Below are 22,567 nucleotides of genomic sequence, written 5' to 3'. Positions count from 1 at the left end.
CTATAATACTGCCCCTATGTACAAGAATATAACTACTATAATACTGCCCCTATGTACAAGAATATAACTACTATAATACTGCTCCTATGTACAAGAATATAACTACTATAATACTGCCCCTATGTACAAGAATATAACTACTATAATACTGCTCCTATGTACAAGAATATAACTACTATAATACTGCCCCTATGTACAAGAATATAACTGCTATAATACTGCTCCCTATGTACAGGAATATAACTACTATAATACTGCTCCTATGTACAAGAATATAACTACTATAATACTGCTCCCTATGTACAAGAATATAACTACTATAATACTGCTCCTATGTACAAGAATATAACTACTATAATACTGCTCCTATGTACAAGAATATATCTACTATAATACTGCCCCTATGTACAAGAATATAACTACTATAATACTGCTCCCTATGTACAAGAATATAACTACTATAATACTGCTCCTATGTACAAGAATATAACTACTATAATACTGTCCCTATGTACAAGAATATATCTACTATAATACTGCCCCTATGTACAAGAATATAACTACTATAATACTGCTACAGTGCACAGGAATGTAACTATAAGTATGGTATATGTATATTGACACTATGTACATACATTACATTTATCCTGAGTTACACCTGGAAACACATGATGGTAGCGGCTACATTCTCTTTGAACAATCCCGTTTTGTGAGGAATGTCTCCTAATTAATCACTCAGACTTCTAGCAATCAGGTATTATTACTGCGCTGCGTTTTTGGTGCAGATTTGTAGCAGCGTTTTATATTGCATTTTTTTTTTTTACAGAAGGTCTATTATTCTCCACTTAAACATGCAACATTCGCTGATTACAGGCTCTCTGTAGAGAAACAAGCACTAAAATGCACTTTCAGCAGCATCTTTACGGTATGTGCACACGTTGCAGATTTCCTGCGGATCCACAGCGTTTTTTTCCAAGCAAAAATGCTGCAGATCTGCAAGTGATATACAGTACAATGTAAATCAATGGCCAAAAAAAAAAAATGCTGTACGGAAAAATCCACACAGAAAATGCAGCAGATTCAAAAAAGGACAATGTCAATTCTTTTTGCGGATCTGCTGCGTTTTTGCACCCATTCCAGAACAGAAATCCGCAGGGGGAAAAAAAAGGAAGAAATATGCAAAAAAAAAGCACAAAAACCGCAAAAAATGCGGAGATTCTGATCTGTGTTTCTGCCAAGAAATGCAGAATCTGCACAAAAAAATTCCACAGTCAAATCCGCAATGTGTGCACATAGCCTTAGACGCACAGTAGGTGGGAGATTCCATGAAATCACTTCTACTTTTCTTGGACAGTTAAAAAAAAAAAAAAACAGTGTAAAATGGAGTGCTGATGGGGGATTTTCCACTCTGCAAAAATACGGAGTAATGCTGCGGAGGATTGTCATTTCTCTAATTCTTCCCTATACAGAGACATGACGGTTTTTGTGTCTTCCGCAGGCCGCAGTCACTTCCTGGGCACTCGCTTGTGCCAGAATCTGTGGGAGGGGAGAGGCTGAGTCTACAAAACTCCACATTCCAGTCACAGCAGCCGGTGGTGAGTACAGAACAGAGAAAGCTGCAGAATAGTCACAATAATGTCCCTGTGTGAGCGCCCCCCGGAGGGAGAGGACACAGGGGACCACCACTACTGTCCCTAGCTGCCCCCTCTGCTTCCTGCTTCTCGCCTGCAGTGTTTCCCCTTAGATACACAGACTATCTATAGAGCTACAATCTATCAGTTACCAGAGGCGTAACATGAAGCTTGTGGGCCCCAATGCATCCGGATATACAACTTTTACATTGGGACCCATGGTGGCTTCTAGACGTATGACTCCATGGTGCACATTAGGGGGTCATGTCCATGGCAGATTTGAGATGTTCCACCATGTAGAAGATTAAGCCGTGGTCTTCGAATGGGTATTTCTGAACGTGAAAACTGGTGAAATCTCGGGACACCAGTGTGATTAACTTTTGGTTTGATGATCTTTGCAATGATTGCTTGTAGGTAATTTCAAGAAACAAAGTTTGAGAAGCTTGGGAATAAATTAAGAGTTATGTGTAGTCTCCAAAGAGCAAGAACTTATTTAATCTGGAAGTGCCCTTAAGGTCTTGGAAAAGCTATGGAAGGAGAAGAGAAGGTTCCAGTGGTTGATCGCCAGTGTGAGAAGCTGGATCAGAGGTCACCTTATTACCATGTTGGTTCATTCTCATTAAAGGTTGTCCAGTTGGAACGATCCCTTTTCAGATTTACTTCGATTTTCAATAGGACATGTCTGTGCCTGACTGATCGGAGTGATAATCAATGTGCCAGGTCCATTGGATTCCAATCTGATCAGGATCGAGGTCAGAACGGAAATCTTATGATTAGATTTATTGAGATTTACCAGAATTATATTACTTTGTTTCAGAAACAGCGCCACCGCTGACCATGGGTTGTCTCTGGTATTGCAACTCAGCCTCATTGAAGTGAATGTAGCTATGCGCAATACCATGCAAAAACTATGGTAAGGGAGTGTTGCAATATCTGAAAGAAATACGCCATGTTTTTCTAATCTCAGACAACCCCTTTAAATTGTTAGAATGTCATCAGCTTTCCCATATTAAAGGAGGAGAAGTCGGGGGAACATTGATGCAGTATGTGAGGTGTAGTGCTGCTTCTCCAGTGCCCCCTATTGGCGGTAGCTACCCGTAAGTCAAGGTCTTCTCCTTTAATGAGCTTTGGTCGATGATCAGGGAAATTAGCCAAACCAGCGCCTCATTCAGAGGGAAAGACCCCCATTTGTAGACACCTGTTTCAGGGTTCTTGCCCCTCATCAGTGCAGAGCACGGTACTGGTTACCTAGGATTTCTTTAATGCCCCAGATGCCTTGGATTATGACCCTGCAGTAATGCGGGGTAGTAGTCTCACATTAGGGGCCCCTCTTCCAATGTTTTGCACAATATTGCAGTATAGAAGGTCTGCGTGTTGCAGAGATCTGGCAGTGAAGGGACCGTGCAGAGGATGAGTACACAGGGCGCGGTATGCACAGACATCTCCCTAGCCTATCCGGCACTGCTGTATCTACAGGTGATCTCTCCTTATAGCATTGCACCAGACTCCTGAGGAGAGATCTATTCTCAGGCAGGAACTTGTACCGAGGCCAAGAAAAGCACAAGAACGACTCCTCTGCTCCTCTCCTCTGCTCCCCTCCTTGTTGCACAGGAAGAAACATGGAGACTAGGATGAGAAGCCTGCTCTCGGATAACAGCAGATACATGGAGTCTTTCCGCCTCTTCCTTAAGAATTCCACCGAGCACCAGTGCATGCAGCAGTATATAGAGAGCAGGCTGCCCGACGTCGTAGCCAGGTAATCCGTCATCTCCTTATGTTCTGTCATATAGTACTGCAATACTGGATGTGCTGCCCCACTACCACCCGCCCTCGTACACTGGGATCAGGGGATGGGATTTCATACACTTCCAACTCCCCACAAGCTGAAGCCCAGGGCCGTAACTACAGTCCGATGGGCCCTGGTGCAAAATGTGGACCTGGGCCTCCTGCCCTGCATGTTATTCAGATGTGTGGACCCTTGTAGCGTTCTAAATCCCATAAAGACACGTGTTGCCCCCTTTCGTTATGTAGTAATGTCGCCCAGCCTGGGCCCTTCCTGGTATATATATGTCCCTCATTCTCGGCCCCTGTATATATGACCCCCCTTTCTGGGCCCAGTCTTGGTGTATATCCTCCATCCTGGGATATATGTTCCTTTAGCCTGGGCCCCTTTTTGATATACATGTCCCTTATCCTGGGCCCAATCCTGGTATATATGTCCCCCATCCTAGTATATATGTCCCCCATCATGGGCCCCATCCTGGTATATATGTCCCCCATCCTAAGCCCCATCCTAGTATATATGTCCCCCATCCTGGTATATATGTCCCCCATCCTGGTATATACTGTATGTCCCCCCATCCGGTATATATGTCTCCCGTCCTGGGCCCCATCCTGGTATATATGTCCCCCATCCTGAGCCCCATCCTAGTATATATGTCCCCCATCATGGGCCCCTTCTGTCCTCATTCTGCCTCTGCAATAAACCCCCCATTCCATTCACCTTCCTCCGATCCCACGATGTGTGGTGTCCTCGGCTGTAGCCAGCACAGAGGCCATCAGCAGACACCGGAATGCCTGCCACAGCGACCCATGACGTCATACCATGCAACGCCAATACCTATCACACTGACATCAGTTGCCGGCCTCTGACTGGCCAGTGGTGAATATTGCAGCACAGCGAGACGGAGGGTCCCTGCCCTGCAATACACTTCAGCTGGATGTGTGTCCTCGGCCGCCCCCTTCCTGCATGGGCCCGGTGGCGGTCGCACTCTCAGTGACGCCCCTGCTGAAGCCCCCAGGTCAGATCCTTCTGACTGATTTTTACCATAACCTATAATAGAGTAACGAGACCTTTCTCAGGAACCCCCCCCCTCCAAACAGCACAAGGAAGGGATATCAGCCGCAATACCGCTTACAGCCACAAACATACGTATGGCGCTGTTTCTGTTTGACTTCGATTGTAAGGGTTCAGTCCCAGGACACTGCTAATCAGAAAGGACCACTGCACTCCAATCTTAAAACACCTTATAATATAATATAAGGTGAATAAAAAGTAAACTAACTCCAGCACGGGGGTGCGTCCGTCCTTACCGTTTTCTGAATTTGTTTAAACACTTTTATCTCTTACAATAAAAAGTCAGGACCTTTTTTGGAACCGTGTAGCAAAACCTAGGTAGCAGTTCACATCACAACCACTGGGTGGGGCATACAGAAACATATAGCATAAGCATCTCCCAACAGAGTATCACAGAATCCAGCGGGACATCGAGCAGACATTTTGGAATAAGTCGAACCAAGAACAAAGGTAATGAGGGGCACATCTGCATATCAGAGAAAGGCATTGCAAAAGTAGGCGTTGAACCTGTTTCTTGGTGCTCGAAGATGGAATAGTATTATACATAGGTAGGTAGGTGCATTAGGGCCCAAGAGCTTTAAAGGGGTGTTTGTTTGTCCCCCAAAACCAGTAAACTATTTACAAGTATCTTGTTTGTTTTTCAGTATAGGAAACGGAAAAACCATCATCAATGTTCTTGGCGTAGGAAGTGGTTCAGGTAAGATCAGAGTTAGCACCTGAAAGTCATTGCATACTGGGGTGTAAATTGTTATACAATGTGCAGATGTATTTATGATGGATTTCTCTGAGTGGAGACGTCTGGGCAATGAAGTCTCCATCCATCTGTAGAGTAGAAAGATTGCATTTTGTCCTGAGCCGAGTGTTCCTGTGTGCTGGGGAATCGGGAGACAGCTCTGGTCTGCGCAATCGTGTAGTCGACAGCTATGTAAGGTGTGTGGTCCGATAGGTCACCAATATCTGATCAGTGGGGTCCAATCCAGATGTATGGGGCCAAAGCGGTTCAATAGGAGCTGAGCTGCAGATCTAGGGTCTACACAGTGAACGTAGATCTCCTGTTCCACCTCCATCCACTGTTTACTTCTGGCCGGCGCAATTGACCTATTGAAAGGATAGATCATCAATATGACAGTGCTGGACAACCCTGAACCCTGAATGTTGGGCAGCGAAGCACCTGGTGGGGCAGGACTTGCCCAATGAGCCACAGTTTCCATAATTCTAAAGGACTAAAAGTTGTCCGAACCATCAAATGTGTATGGCGGCCTCCCAACTCTTCCCCAAGAGATGACCTCGGGAGGGAGAAGGATACAGTCAATTGCAATTTTATTGCTCAATCCTTTTGTTCTCCGGGAGATAAACCAACAAAGTGTGACAATGGCTCTCTCAGAGAGAACTCAGGAGGAGTGACCCGCCGAGATGTGCGTTCCAGAAGTCAGGAGAGATACCGGTCAGCCGGTAGAGCACATATCCAGCTTTAGAGCAGTACTGTATATGGAGAATGACAAATTACTAGTGATGAGCAAATATACTCGTCACTCGAGATTTCCCGAGCATGCTCGGGTGTCCTCTGAGTATTTTTTAGTGCTCGGAGATTTCGTTTTTCTTGCCACAGCTGAATGATTTAGATCTGTTAGCCAGCATTAGTACATGTAGGGGTTGCCTGGTTGCTAGGTAATCCCCACATGTACTTATGCTGGCTAACAGATGTAAATCATTCAGCGGCGGCAAGAAAAACGAAATCTCCGAGCACTAAAAAATACTCGGAGGACACCTGAGCATGCTCGAGAAATGTCGAGTAACGAGTATATTCTCTTACCACTACAAATTACACCATGCTCACGTTGGAATCTAAGGATCTAGTTGGGTGCACACCTGTGTTCGACATCTTCTTTAAAGTGGTCAATGACATGGGTGGGTTATGTTACAGAAGAGACCGCTGGTAAAGTGAAGTGGGTCTGGCACAGAAGAGAGAATCAGGGCCAAAGCACATGGGAGGGAGGTGTACCGGGCTGTGCCTTCTGGTGGAAGGTAAAGAGTATGCAACTGAGAAGAAATGGGGTCCTATTTAGGTTGATGTGGCAGTAGAGATTGAGACACTGGGAGACCGTTAGTGTGGCGGTAGTAGAGTGCTATCATAACGGAAGGGATCCCAAGGAAAATGGACAATAAATAATAAATATTACTCAATGGGTCAATGGAGGTCCGACTGCTGGAACCCCCACCAATCCCAAAAACATATGGCTAAGCTCGTTACGGAATTGGACATTGACTTACAGGGTGGCAACCTCTTTTTTATTTGTTCTCAACAACTTTGCTACTCCAAATGTTTTAGAGAGATTCATCAAATTTTCGTTTTACCCAATTAATTTTTTTAGGCGCATCTCAATGGTGGTCTCTACTTAAGAGTAAAGTTTAGATTTTTGATTTTGTGCCAAATTCATCAACCACATGGGCCATTTTGAAGAATTTTGTGCAAAAATGTGAGAAAAGTACCAAAAGACAAATGAAAAGTGACTTCAAGAAATTGCAACTGATGAATCTGGCTGTTAAACGTTATCATTATTTGGTTTGACGTTTGACACCTTTCTTTATAAAATTCTACATTTAGGTGAAATAGACCTAAAAATGTTCTCCAAAATACAAGCGCGATATCCCGGAGTCCCCATCAATACCGACATTGTGGAGCCAAGCCCAGAGCAGATGCTCAGCTACAAGGGTGAGTGTCTTGTCCCTGCTCCTTGCTTGGTGGACCTTGTACCTTATTTTGTCAATGTGTCACTTTCTTGTGAACTTTGGAAAGAATTAAATCTTTTCTGCTGTTGTTTTATGGCTGTAATCTGATTCTGCTCGCTGCCTTCCAGAGCGCGTTGCCAAGACCCCGGGTCTTGAAAATATAAATTTCAACTGGCACAAAAAAACATCCTCGGAGTTTGAGCTTCAAGTGAAAAAGGAGAAGTCAGAAAGAAAATACGATTTCATCCACATGATCCAGGTAATTGGATTGTAGTGTTTGCCTATCCTGAGCTGATGAGAGCTAAAAAGTCAGAAACCGTCCTGTGCCCTAACACACGTGTTACACACCTGCAATGTTCGTTGGCCACATGAACATTGGAGATGGGTGATTCTAGGGAAAGTGTATCACAATATAGACACCCAGGCCAGTACTTTATTGTTCTTTGTGCTTCCAGATGCTGTACTATGTAAAGGACGTGCCAGCAACTCTGAAGTTCTTCAGGAGACTTTTGGCACCAAATGGAAAACTCCTTATCATCCTTGTTTCTGGTAAGACATTGAAAATTACCATTTACTACTCATGATATGGAGGCACCTCCAGCGTGGACAGAGATGTGTGTACGTGTGGCCACGGATGGCTTTAGAGAAAGTATAGGCTGGGCCAAAAAATAAACATGGGGTCACAAATGTTGACATATTCCACCGTCACATAGAAACATTTGGAGTGCATTTACATGAGAGGATTTCAGACCATAAAACAAGCAACAGTCGACTATAGTCAAGTCCATGATATTAGTTTGGCCTAATCAACATAATCCCTCTATAATTGAGTGTATATAGATTTTTTTTGCATTTTTGTGTCTTTCATCTGACTTTCTTTTTCCCCATTAGGAAAAAGTGGATGGTCTACTCTGTGGAAGAAGTATAGGTCCCGCTTGCCCCTTAATGACCTCTGCCTGTACATCACAGCTGGCGATATTGCCGAGATGCTGAGTTCCGACGGCGCAAAGTATCAGGGTTCTGAGCTACCATCTGACATGGACATCTCAGAATGCTTCATCGATGGGGACAGGAATGGGGACTTGTTGTTGGACTTTCTAACAGAGACCTGCGAGTTTAACAAAAATGCCCCTTCGGCGCTGAGAGAGGAAATAATTCACGATCTCAAGAGCCCCGGATGCAGCTCCATAAAAGAAGGAAAGACCATTTTCAATAACAATCTTAATGCTTTGGTGGTGGAGGGCGACTAGGTGTGATATTGAAGGATGAGTGAGTCCAAGTGACTGGTCCACTGGGAACAAACGTTCTAGAGGATTCCGAAAACTGTCTAATCCTGGACTCTGGATTCTGGGGATTGTTGATAGAGTAGAATTCCGTATCAAGGAGAGACGAACTATGAGAATTACCAGGACACCTCCTTGGTCTATTCTAAACTTTTCCTTATTTTTAGGTAATATACAACATCTCTCCACCCAGAAACTTTTCCCCAGTGGTCGCCCCTTTTCATAACCATCAGCAAAGTAGACCACACGCTACACAGACCTGTCAGACATGGAGCACGCGACCCTTTCCAACAGATATTGCACCCTGAAGATACAGTATGCCATAAATGTATTAGTTGTGGAAGGCTCATTCACCATTGTGTATAAAAGTACAGATTAAAGATGGATGCACGAGTAAAAATGTCATAAATCTGCTCCATGTTTCCAAGTGAACATTTTGTACAATCTACAAGTCAAGAGACCGACGTCACTAAGAATGGAGACAACGTAAGCAGCTCCTTGAGACACTAATTAACGTTTTCGCTCTCTGAATTCTCAGGTGACGATGACCTTAAAAATAACAAGTCTCACAATATGAGCGCTGGTAAAGCTGTTCCTGTTTTCCATATTTTTACTTTTTTTTTTACGTATTCCTCCTTTTTTCTTATTACATGTTAATGGCTTATTATGGGCCAGTTGTGCTAACAGGATAACAGCAATATAGAGTCGAGGCTGTGGGTCGCGGCGTCATGTCAAGTGTTCTAGAAGAGTGTTGCGCCTTGTGGCTCGAAAGTCGTCTTGTTAGTTCTGTAGAGACCTTTTTATTCTTTTTGTTATTAATGTTTAATTTTTTTTTTTAATAAATGTGTCTAATGACCATAGCAATTTAAAAAACAAAACAAAAACATTTTTAAAGTTTCAGCTACACAAAATCTAGGTTGTCATGACAGTTTTAGGAACCTCTTTAGTAGTGGGGGGTGTAAATTGCTGTATCCGTGGCACTGTTCTTAAATGGTCAATGGTCATTTTGCAGGACAACTCACCATGTAGCCTTTATCTGCTTTATTATAGAGTGTAAATGGATTTATAGGATTAGAAAATCACAGCTGCTCTGTAAAATCGGAATGCAACCGAGCTGCAATACCACACACAGCCTGTGGACGGAAGTGGCGCTCTTTTTGGAAGCAAGGAACAATCTTTTAATTGAGATGAATTATTGGGTATTATTCACGTCTCGTAATTTTCATGATCTTCCCCCGATTGGACATATTGACCAGCGATGTCCTGAATGAGCAACGAGAGTGAAAAGTAGAAACCCAGGAGAAAGACGAGGGAGGGATGTTTCTTCCTTACCCTGATCCCACATCAAAATGAGTTAGCGCAGCACCCGGACATATCCGTGAGATAAAGCGTCTGTGTGAAGAATGTGTGTCTTGAAGGTGAATTTGATTTACAGGTGCTGTCAAAAAAACAGGCCGAGCGCCCGGGAGTCCTTGTTAGTAATGCCGTGGTCGGTCCCCGAATAAAGCAAATAATTCACCTAAAAGGGCGTTTTATTAAAGATATAACCCCAGAGACGTGAGAGTGTATCTATAACTGCGGGTGTCTGCATATAAGGTGTATGCAAGGACGTCAGCGCCACAATGCAAATAGGAAATATATATATATATATATATAACACTACATTATCACAAATGACCGACTGCAATTCCCATCACAGCCACTGGGCGGCCACATATAGAAACATCTACTATATAATTGTCTAAGGGTCACTTCCGTCTGTCTGTCTGTCACGGATATTCATTGGTCGCGGCCTCTGTCTGTCATGGAAATCCAAGTCGCTGATTGGTCATGGCAAAACACCCACAACCATTGCCACAACCAATCAGCGAAGGCCATAGTCTGGCAGCGAAATGGCCGCTGCTTTACTGCCCTGCAGTCAGCGCTGAGCGCTCACACAGGGTTAATGCCAGCGTTCACGGACCACGGTGTAACGCACTCCGTTACCGCAGCTATTAACCCTGTGTGACCAACTTTTTACTATTGATGCTGCGTATGCAGCATCAATAGTAAAAAGATCTAATGTTACAAATAATAATAATAATAAAAAAAAGGTTATTCTCACCTTCCGACGTCGCGGCTGTCCTCGGCAGTGCAAGCGGCAGGTTCCGGTGCCAAGGATGCTATGCGAGAAGGACCTGACATGACGTCATGCCATGTGACCACGACATCATCACAGGTCCTGCGCTCATACCAACCCTGCGACCGGAAGCTGCTGCGTGCACCGCACACAGGCGCCAGGACTTCAAGGGGCCTTCGGAGGGTGAGTATATGTTTATTTTTTATTTTAAGTCTTTTTTAACCACGCATATAGTGCCCACATTGCTATATACTACGTGGGCTGTGTTACATACTGCGTGGCCTCTGTTATATACTACATCTCTGTGCTATATACTAATGTGGCTATGTTATATACTGCGTGGCTGCTATATACTGCGTGGGCTGTGTTATATATTACATGGCCAGTGTTATATACTGCGGGGGCTGTGCTATATACTGCGTGGCTGCTATGTACTGTGTGGGCAGTGCATGGGCTGTGTTATATATTACGTGGCCAGTGTTATATACTGCGGGGGCTGTGCTATATACTGCGTGGCTGCTATGTACTGTGTGGGCAGTGCATGGGCTGTGTTATATATTACGTGGCCAGTGTTATATACTGCGGGGGCTGTGCTATATACTGCGTGGGCTGTGCTATATATTACGTGGCCAGTGTTATATACTGCGGGGGCTGTGCTATATACTGCGTGGCTGCTATATATTACGTGGCCAGTGTTATATACTTCGTCGCCTGTGTTATATACTGCATGGCTGCTATATACTGCGTGGGCTGTGTTATATACTGCGTGGCCACTGTTAATACAGGCCACGCAGTATATAACAGTGGCCACGCAGTATATAACGCATCAGGTATTCTACAATATGCATGTATGTATATAGCAGCCACATAGTATATAGCACAGGCCACGTAGCATTTGTCTGCTATATACTACATGGCTCCTATATACTACGTGGCCTGTGCTATATACTACGTGGCTGCTATATACATTCATACATATTCTAGAATACCCGATGCGTTAGAATCGGGCCACCATCTAGTATAACAAACATCTCCAGACCGAGTATAACAAAATCAGGTTTTGTTTTTCAAAGTTGGTCACCCCCATGTCTTTTATTTTGGGAAATGTTAAGCTAAGAGGAGAGGTAAGAACGGACACATCTATAGCAGGAAGTAAAGACTGATAAGGGACGAGGCAGGCTTGAAGTGACAGGGGATTTGATGAGGAGTATATATTTATTTTTTAATTATTTTAACTCATTATCATCTTATAGAAGTGGACAGAAGTGGCAGTATGGAATAAACTCATAGATGTCCACCAGTGGTGACTGCAAGTAAGCAGTTCTAGGGTATTTGGAGTTAGGTATGAGGAAAACGGAGCTCTTACCCCTAAAAGAATATATTAAAATCATCATCCCACTATTCTATATAATTTCCATTTCAACTATCATAAAAAATGAACAATATTTGACATTTTTCAGGCTTTTAAAAGTAATGACCAAGTAAAGAGTTCTGACATTTACTTACATAGCATAGCGCCACCTGGTGTTCAAAGCGTACAGCAACGTGCACAGCCATCTGATAGACTGAATGATGGTGGACACACATGCTCAGTCACTCTCCCCCAGCCTATAGTATAGTGATCCTGTACTTGCGGTAGAGTAGCCAGTAACAATAGATTTCTGTCCTGCTTGTCAGGGAAAAGAGCAAAACTTTTGCAAATGTATAGTTGCATAGCTGAGAAAATAATAGAAAATATGAAGAGACAATATTTTCAGCTGCCAGAGGGGGGAGAAGACTGATTTTGTCCAGAGCCATGTAAACTAGCAGTAGGACCGGAGGGATATTATTCCAAAATTCCTTTACGAAGTTAGTCAACATAGAATCTCGTTGTGAAAAATGGTGTCACTTTAAGCTGTAAAATGAGGAAAATACACATTTTGAAGTTTATTTATGGAAGTTTGTAAAGTTTTCAACCAGAGAGCAGGAATCTGTGGCTCAGAAAAAAAAACCTGGATGGTAACATTAGGTAGTTGGCTCTTTCTGGAAATATCTATTTCTAGAAGGCGTTGTGTGTTACTCACAGCGAGATTGGACCCGATCATTAATGGAAGCAAATGAAAGCTATTCATTGAAACAATTAATATGATTGAGCGGCTCGCCGGACACGGTGTGAATAGAGAGCGCGCTGATTACTTATTAAATAAGATACATTATATCATACACATCAATTTGCAGTTGTCACGGATCGAGATCGCTTCCCCTCATTTCCTCTTTCTTGCTGCATTGTTGCATTTGTAGAAAATATAATTTAAGAAAATGTAGGATGTCATCTCATCAGAGCGAACGCCGTCCGCCAGGAAAGCCGCCCTATAATCCAAACTTTTCTAAGGAAACGTAAATGACGCTGGTTCATCTGAAAGTGACACTAATAATATTTGTATAAGGAGAAATGAAAGAAGATGAAACCTGAAAAAAACAAAAAAAGGGGACGAACTGGGACATGTTCATTATCACCTAACTTTCCTACAAACAGGAGCATTCTGGTTCTAAATAAATAAATGACAGATTAGTGGGGTCTGATATCCAGGACCCCCATGCCACCAGTAGTACATGTAAAAATAGCACAGCTCCGCACACTCTGTAGTGACCATTCCCCATACTGAAGCTCAGATCACATTCACTTCAATAGGATCTGAGCTGCAATACTCGAGAACGGCCACAACACCGTGCATGGAGCTGTGCTGTTTCAGCGCGGTTCTTCCGGGAAGCTATAGAACCTGAAAACATCTGATCGATGGCAGTGTTGGGTGTCGGACCCTCACGAATCTGATATTAATAATTACAGGACAGGACATGAATACTGTATCTTAGTTGTGAACAACTACTTTAAGTACAACGGAATGTCCCAATCATGTGATGGATGCACAGATGCACTGCTCGAATTTATCCTAGTCATGTGACGAACACATTGTTATTGGGCTCATTACAAAACATAACTTTGATACTGAGTGTAGCGAATCGTGTACCTGAAAACAAACTTTTCTTGATGTTAATAGACTTAGAATTGCTGAACAAATGAAGATTTTTTATGAAGATTAACCCTTCAGGGCTCAGTGGGTGTTCCCAAGTGCTCTGACTCATCACTAAATCCTCACCAACACCTCCTCTTTGGCGTTGGCTGACAACACTGGATTCGTTTGCAAAACTGAAATCTTTCATCTGCACCATGAATTCCATTGTGCAACCCTTGCCTCCTGAGTGCATGACACAGCTACAGTATAGGACTTCAGTGCCAAAAACTTTCACTGGACTCATCAATCATCAGAAAATGGGAAGAATTTTGAAAGATTTAGTGGCTGGAGCAATTGTACTTGTCTAGCTTGGAAATGTCCTCTGGACTCTGTAGTAGAGAGATATCTGAAAACTGACTCTCTTTGACCTATTTCCCAAATACTTTCCTACATAAGATCTCTGCTTGCTGTTATTTGATAGTAACCTTCAATGTGAACTCCCAGGGGTTAATAATTTAAGCTGGTCATGTCAGAGACACAAAGGTGCTTGGCTGATGACAAGATATAACTCTGATACCTGTACTAGAACTGTAACAAACCGTGCACTTTTATGTTCTGCTTGATCATGAGATAGATGCACAGTTGCATTTCTCAAATGTATCCTAGTCATGTGATGGACACTGATGTTCAGCTAATTACAAGGCATAACTCTGAAGTCTGCAGTATAACTAACAAGACTCGGTTGCTGGGTGTCTCTAATGCTAGGGGCACCCTAGCTCGCCCTGTTCCCCAAATTACTTCTGGTGGTGAAGATGCCGGGACCACAAACCTTGCCAAACCGTGCACTTCGATATCACAGTCATGTGATGGATGCACAGTTGCACTGCTCAAATTTATCCTAGTCATGTGATGCACTTGGGTACTAGGCTGATTACAAGACATAACTCTGATGTCTCTACTATAGCAATTATGAGCCATTCACCTGAATGTTCTTGTCAGGTGTTGGATGCACAGATACATTGCTTGAATTTATCCTAGTAATCTGATGGACACAGGTGCTTAAACTCATTACAAGACATAACTCTGCGAACTGTTCTAACAATATCGAGCCATGCACCTGAATGTCCCAGTCTTGTGACGGATGCACAGCGGCACTGCTCAAATTTATCTTAGCCACGTGATGGACCCATGGGTGTTGGGCTCATTACAAGACATAACTCTGATACTGTAGTGTAATGAGCCAGGCCCCTAAATATGACGGAATGTATAAATCATATTAGAGATGAATAGGGGCACTGCTTGTTGCAGTAGTTGATCTACTAGGTGCAAATATTTTCCACCCGGTGCCTAATGGTAGCCACTGAAAAAAGGTGGTCAAACCATATGAATAATATCATGTAGGATATGGTTATGTGGCAAAAATTAAAACTCCAGATTCCTTCAAGCTCTGCCCATGTATTGTACTGTACTCCGAGCAACAAGGCACAAAAGTTAGAACCATTGGTCTTGATGTCCCTAAGAGGAATCCAGAGGTCAAGCATTCATGTTTATTGCCACTGGGGAGAAGAAGACAAGTGCTACCAGAAATCTCCAACTCTGTTTACCTCCAGGGGAACAAGGGATTGTGCCATAAGATAGCTGAATTATTATGGTATGCATTTGAAGGACTCAAAATGCCCAAGTCCTAATACTTTCTTGATCTCCCTACTATCTGTCGGTTGTAGTTTTACCATTGCTTGGCCCACATCTCTATGATAAGATTCATCAGATATTCCCTTTCAAAATTGAGCACCTAGGGCGGTCTACCGGGAGTATCCCCGGGCAAATACCTGGGAATTTGCTCCTCAGCCGGTCATTCATATGAATAGTTGTCCTTGTAATACAATGATGTCTTGAGTCCATCAGGACAGGGGGTCACTCATACAGAGGCCCATAAAGTGGGGTCTTCAGTGGAGAACCAACTGTTGTGTAGAACAGAGGTGTCAAACTGCATTCCTCGAGGGCCGCCAACAGGTCATGCTTTCAGGATTTCCTTGTATTGCACAGGTGATAATTTAATCACCTGCACAGAATAATTCCAGCACCTTGCGGAATGCTAAGGAAATCCTGAAAACATGACCTGATGGCGGCCCTCGAGGAATGCAGTTTGACACCTCTGGTGTAGAACATATGAAAAGGGGACATCTTACCAGACAACCCCTTCAGAACAAAGTTAAGAAGTCAACAGGCAAGAGCTGGAATTCGACTTCTTTACTCAATGAAAGAGGATCCAGAATTAACTCATTTCCCAACCTGACAAGTGCGGATGGATTTCAGAGCTCGGTAATCCGCACAATATCATTAATTCCTACAGGATAGACATAATCTGATCAGGATTCCCTCTTTGTAGTTTAGACGAGCACTTTGATATGTTGTAATATCTGAACATAGCACTTATTTAGGCAAATCTCTGTTCCCGGGCAAGGCCAGCAGGTAGCGCATTGTAATTCACGACAAGAAGACTGTTTGCCAACCGGATCAATGCAAATGGAAGATGTACCCGCCGCCGACAATCCGGTCACATCGCTACTTTATATTAATGCTATAGAATTAAGATCAAAGATCACTCTGACTTTTTTTTTATTATTATTTTTGAAGGATTTTCATTGGAACGTTGCTTTAAGTGAAGAAATTAATGGAATCACAGCCACGGTTAACGAGGGATTGAGGATGGAGAGCGACGGCGGCGGCGTTTGGCAGAAGCTGCGTTTCTTTACACGACCAGCTCTCCATGTAAAAAGCAACGTGCTGCAACTCCAGAGGCTGCGGCTGGGAGATAAGCCCATAAAGCCGACTATCTGCATGCAGCGAGGACGCCGCACACATGAAAGGCGTAATGATGATACAAATACGCTTAGACTGGCTCGCACTAGACAGCTCATTTTTCATACTTCAGTAATTTATGGAAACATAGTCAGTTTTCTAAAGACGCTCATCCACGCCATTGTTTTGGAAAATATTTTTCTGTTCTTTTAGGGCTTGCACGGAGATGTGGGAGGCGTATATGTACATACCTATACAATACATATATTTTTACTTTTTCATTTCTCACTTTCCTTGTGTTTAACCCCTTGAGTTTGCATTTCTTTGTTTTTGCTGCACCGCATTCTAACACCATATAACTTTTTATTTTTTTTATACTGTTGCTTTGTTTTTTTGGAGGTTTCATTTTGTAATATATTATGCATTTTTTTTGCTATACAAATAAAATAGAATTTATTATTTACTTTGATACTTTTTTTTTTAGAAGGACGCTTAAAAAAACCCAAAACCTTCTGCCACAGCTTTGTTCACTGAATTCTATAAATGAGCTATTAAGCTATGGGCACGTGGAGTTTTTTGAACCATATCTGGTAAAAAAAAAAAATAGAAAAGTAATTTTACAAATGCTTGAAAGACTTTTCCTATTCATTTCTTTTGTAAAACCTCTTTGCTCTTCACATGTTCAGCGTTTTGAGTGGTTTTTTTTTTCGCTTTAGGATTTGAAAACTGCCTAATGGGAAAAAAGAAAGTGCATGTTAAGTGACTCTTGATCAAAGCTGCTCCAGACTAAGCACTGTCCAATCAAAAGGCTGCAAAAAAATCACCCAAATGTCTTCAAAACCACTGCAGGAAACCAAAAACTGCCCTGCAGAATTATACATGCGCATACATATTAATCCTATTGACCTAAGCTAGGCACATCTTGGTCACATTCCGTAGAACTATATCAATTCACAAAACCATAAAAAAATCTCTATGGCACAAGGAATGTAAAATTAACCAATTTTATTTACAAAAAAAATACATATATCAATTATGACACCTGGGTACCTCAAAAACAAACTAGAGGCCACCAAGAGTTGGACACAATAAACATCAACTGCTGCACCGCACACATAATGGCTAAGGTTAATGCAGAGTAATCAATGGTCAATGTGAACCTCGAATACAACATCAAACAAAGCCACTGACATTACAGCCTTAGTGGCAAGAGAGCTGAAAGGAACACTAATCTTAACTATACGCAAAACCTAAACCATACCGAAGCCGTGGTTATAAATGCATGTGTGAGTATATTACCTGTGGCGTGCCCAAGTCCTGGTAAACGTCCCACCCCGACGCGCGTTTCGCCAGTTCTTCTTCCGGGGGCGTGTCAACTAGGGAGGTAGGTGGTCTTTTTAAACGCCCAAAAGCCAATCAGAATTCAGCATCATTGACAACACTAAATGTATGCCCGTAGCGTGAAACATGTAACCAGGGTATGACGGCGCATCCGGCACCGGGTTTTACGCCAATCAGGACGACCCGCCTCCGGTCAATGGAATGCCCGCGTTCCGCTCTGCTGATCGCCAAGCGGAAGTCAGACACTACCATATAAGACCAGAGCAGGGAAGTCCGGAGCGATCCAGGCAGCGCATGCGCACAGCCCTGAGATACTAAACATTACCGAATGAGCCAAGTTACCAAACTATTATAAAGTGCATATGTGCCTATTAGTATTGCCGAAAAAGACAATATGAAGTGCTAATATACCTAACTATATTGCCAATATAATATAAAGTGCTAAAGTGTCGGGCTATACTAAGCCACAAAGACGTAACTATTCATATTAACCCCTAATGAGCAAAACAATAATCATAGTCTGCCCAAAAATATAATCACAGAATCCGCAAAAAAATAGATACATGTTAAACGGTGCGAGAAATGGTGCTAGTAAAAATACAATGTTGATCAATATAACCTTGACTAAATATAATATATAAATATATAAATAGGTATATGCTGACAATACAAAATTATATACTAAATCAAATACAAAGCTAATCAAAATAACCTAAAAAATATATACATATAAATTAATACATAGTAATAGTGCAAAATTGACAATGTAATAATTATATGTATGTGGACACATAAACGCCACAGGCATATAAAATGAAATAAAATATCCCCAGCAGAGAACATACAAGGATTAAATAAATATACATCCCGCCAATTCCCAAGGGTACATATAGCGTTCAATGGATCTTTATATTTCATATAAAATTATTATAAATCCTCTTCTTTAATGAACACACTCCTCCGCAATAATCGTCAGGGATATAGCTGAATCAACATGACGACAACAAAGGGTGCAGCGCCCCAGAGTCCTGGTCGTTGCAGTACTGATGCTCCGCCGCTAAGGGGGGCTATGGTACGTCTGATGGCACTGAAGGAGTTCTTCTGACCAGGTATCACAGACACCAATACACTTCACAGTCTGGCCTCCAGGGGGAGCTAAGGGTGCTATGTATTAGGCCACTCCTCACAATCTGGTAAAACTGGGGGTTAGGTAGGAAGTTAGGGAGAAGCTGACTGGGTTGGAACCAGGCAACATCCTGTGGCAGAGGGTGTTGCAGGGGAAGATTCAGGGGGGTCCCTGTCAGGGGTGGGATCCTGACAGAGGCCTAGCGAACAGAAAGAACGTGACAGGACCGCGCCTGCACTTCATTGCGGCGGTACCCCAAGAAAGGATTAGAAGCGAGGTTTATTGTGAAGAGTGAGAAACGAGATCAACGCAACAAGGAGAAACACCAGTAGGAGTCGTGCTGTAAGACGAGGCAACATCCTACTGAGGCGCGTAGCCGGTGGACGGAACGCCGAGGAAGTATTGAGCTCCAGGCCTTACTTCAAACCAACGGCAAGACAGTCAGTTATAGGCGGGCTGTCTCACCCAAATCACCTAAGCAGACATAGGGGGCAACAGTGGGAGAGGGGCGACTCTAGAATCAGTTGTGAGGGAACTTCAGAAACAGACACAACAGTTGTGGGGACTATCCCGTAAGCACAGCAGGGAAGGACCACAACACATAGCGCTAGAAGGTAGGCACAGATTTCCACCTGCAAAGGGAACTCTGGAGGTGCCATTGGACCGGCCGGTCTCAGACAGCCCTGTTAACCGTACTCCGGATTGAGGATCCTGAAGCCTTCAGTAAAGAGGTAAAGAGACTGCAACCTGGTGTCCTCGTTATTCATCGCGACCTGCACCACACCACATCATTCTCAACTTTCACTGGACGCCCCTCAGCAGGGTCACGGACCGGGTCTCGCCACCGTGACAATCCCAGAACCGAGACAGAGAGGCCCGGTACCGGGTACCCCTCGGCCCTGCGGCAGTGGGGGCGCTCCAAGGGCAAATAGGACCACATGCAGATTGTGATTCTAATCGACCTTGAGAAGGTAACAACAGGCGGAACACCCCCAGATCAGGAAGTCATCTCATATCCTAGGAGATAGATTCTATACTTGATACAAAACCCTTAAATGTAATATTTTAGTAGGAAATTGAGGTCGATATGTTTTGGGTTTATGAAAATTAGAGTTGAGCGAAACGGGTCGTTCATTTTCAAAAGTCGCCGACTTTTGGCTAAGTCGGCGTCTCATGAAACCCGATCCGACCCCTGTGCTTGTCGGCCATGCGGTACGCGACTTTCGCGCCAAAGTCGCGTTTCAATGACGCGAAAAGCGCCATTTCTCAGCCAATGAAGGTGAAAGCAGAGAGTGGGCAGCGTGATGACATAGGTCCTGGTCCCCACCATCTTAGAGAAGGGCATTGCAGTGATTGGCTTGCTGTCTGCGGCGTCACAGGGGCTATAAAGGGGCGTTCCCGCCGACCGCCATCTTACTGCTGCTGATCTGAGCTTAGGGAGAGGTTGCTGCCGCTTCGTCAGAAGCAGGGATAGCGTTAGGCAGGGTCCACTAACCACCAAACCGCTTGTGCTGCAGCGATTTCCACTGTCCAACACCACCTTCGGTGTGCAGGGACACTGGAAGCTACATTTTTTTTTTTCCCTCAGCGCTGTAGCTCATTGGGCTGCCCTAGAAGGCTCCGTGATAGCTGTATTGCTGTGTGTACGCCACTGTGCAAACCAACTGCTTTTTTCAAAGCACATATCCTCTTGTTCCTTCCTTTCTGCACAGCTATCTTTTTTGTTTGTCCACACTTTTTATTTAATTTGTGCATCAGTCCACTCCTATTGCTGCCTGCCATACCTGGCTTACATTACTGCAGGGAGATAGTAATTGTAGGACAGTCCCTGTTTTTTTTTTTTTTTTGTGGAAGATTAAGATTGACATTTCTGCTACAGTGCCATCCCTGTGTGTGCCATCTCTCACTGAGTGGGCCATAGAAAGCCTATTTATTTTTTTCCTTGATTTGTGTTCTAAAATCTACCTCAACACAAAAACACTACATCAATCAGTGGGAGAAAAATATTGGCCTCAGTCAGGGCTTGTGTGCCACTCCTGTGTGTGCCATCTCTCATTCAGTGGGCCATACAAAGCCTATTTATTTTTTTGTTTTTTTTTAATATTATTGGGTTTCTAAAGTCTCCGTGAAAAAAAAAAAAAAAACATTAAAAAACAGTGGGAGAGTAATATTGCCCTTTCAGCTTGTGTGCCAGTCTTGACTCCTGGGTGTGCCACCTCTCTCTCTCTAATTGTGGGCCATAGAAAGCCTATTTATTTTTTTGCTTTGTTTAATATTATTTGGTTTCTAAAGTCTCCCTGAAAAAAAAAAAATACATAAAAAAACAGTGGGAGAGTAATATTGCCCTTTCAGCTTGTGTGCCAGTCTTGACTCCTGGGTGTGCCACCTCTCTCTCTCTAATTGTGGGCCATAGAAAGCCTATTTATTTTTTTGCTTTGTTTAATATTATTTGGTTTCTAAAGTCTCCCTGAAAAAAAAAAATACATAAAAAAACAGTGGGAGAGTAATATTGCCCTTTCAGCTTGTGTGCCAGTCTTGACTCCTGGGTGTGCCACCTCTCTCTCTCTAATTGTGGGCCATAGAAAGCCTATTTATTTTTTTGCTTTTTTTAATATTATTTGGTTTCTAAAGTCTCCCTGAAAAAAAAAAAAAGTACATAAAAAAACAGTGGGAGAGTAATATTGCCCTTTCAGCTTGTGTGCCAGTCTTGACTCCTGGGTGTGCCACCTCTCTCTCTCTAATTGTGGGCCATAGAAAGCCTATTTATTTTTTTGCTTTTTTTAATATTATTTGGTTTCTAAAGTCTCCCTGAAAAAAAAAAAAATACATAAAAAAACAGTGGGAGAGTAATATTGCCCTTTCAGCTTGTGTGCCAGTCTTGACTCCTGAGTGTGCCACCTCTCTCTCTCTAATTGTGGGCCATAGAAAGCCTATTTATTTTTTTGCTTTTTTTAATATTATTTGGTTTCTAAAGTCTCCCTGAAAAAAAAAATACATAAAAAAACAGTGGGAGAGTAATATTGCCCTTTCAGCTTGTGTGCCAGTCTTGACTCCTGGGTGTGCCACCTCTCTCTCTCTAATTGTGGGCCATAGAAAGCCTATTTATTTTTTTTGCTTTTTTTAATATTATTTGGTTTCTAAAGTCTCCCTGAAAAAAAAAAATACATAAAAAAACAGTGGGAGAGTAATATTGCCCTTTCAGCTTGTGTGCCAGTCTTGACTCCTGGGTGTGCCACCTCTCTCTCTCTAATTGTGGACCATAGAAAGCCTATTTATTTTTTTGCTTTGTTTAATATTATTTGGTTTCTAAAGTCTCCCTGAAAAAAAAAAAATACATAAAAAAACAGTGGGAGAGTAATATTGCCCTTTCAGCTTGTGTGCCAGTCTTGACTCCTGGGTGTGCCACCTCTCTCTCTCTAATTGTGGGCCATAGAAAGCCTATTTATTTTTTTGCTTTTTTTAATATTATTTGGTTTCTAAAGTCTCCCTGAAAAAAAAAAAAAGTACATAAAAAAACAGTGGGAGAGTAATATTGCCCTTTCAGCTTGTGTGCCAGTCTTAACTCCTGGGTGTGCCACCTCTCTCTCTCTAATTGTGGGCCATAGAAAGCCTATTTATTTTTTTGCTTTGTTTAATATTATTTGGTTTCTAAAGTCTCCCTGAAAAAAAAAAAAAAACATAAAAA

The 22,567-nt window shown here is 42.8% G+C and overlaps 1 protein-coding gene across 3 annotated transcripts; it reads left to right on the top strand.

Annotated features, from left to right (window-relative positions):
* Window positions 1–1,524: 1,524 nt before the first annotated feature.
* Window positions 1,525–9,356, top strand: HNMT (histamine N-methyltransferase). Of its 3 annotated transcripts, none has more exons than XM_077273028.1 (7): window positions 1,525–1,595; window positions 3,108–3,387; window positions 5,133–5,185; window positions 7,094–7,201; window positions 7,347–7,477; window positions 7,674–7,767; window positions 8,110–9,356. In XM_077273028.1, exons 2-7 carry the CDS (start codon window positions 3,251–3,253, stop codon window positions 8,466–8,468), a joined length of 882 nt encoding a protein of 293 aa, XP_077129143.1. In that variant the 5' UTR covers window positions 1,525–1,595; window positions 3,108–3,250; the 3' UTR covers window positions 8,469–9,356. The 3 variants fall into 3 exon arrangements, with proteins under 3 accessions (XP_077129143.1, XP_077129145.1, XP_077129144.1); XM_077273030.1 differs by having other exon boundaries at window positions 1,573–1,595; window positions 3,243–3,387; XM_077273029.1 differs by having other exon boundaries at window positions 1,574–1,595; window positions 3,125–3,387.
* The last annotated feature ends 13,211 nt before the right edge of the window (window positions 9,357–22,567 follow it).

Source organism: Ranitomeya variabilis, chromosome 7, assembly GCF_051348905.1.
Source record: "Ranitomeya variabilis isolate aRanVar5 chromosome 7, aRanVar5.hap1, whole genome shotgun sequence".
Taxonomy (NCBI): domain Eukaryota; kingdom Metazoa; phylum Chordata; class Amphibia; order Anura; family Dendrobatidae; genus Ranitomeya; species Ranitomeya variabilis.
This window is presented reverse-complemented; position numbering and strand designations above follow the sequence as displayed.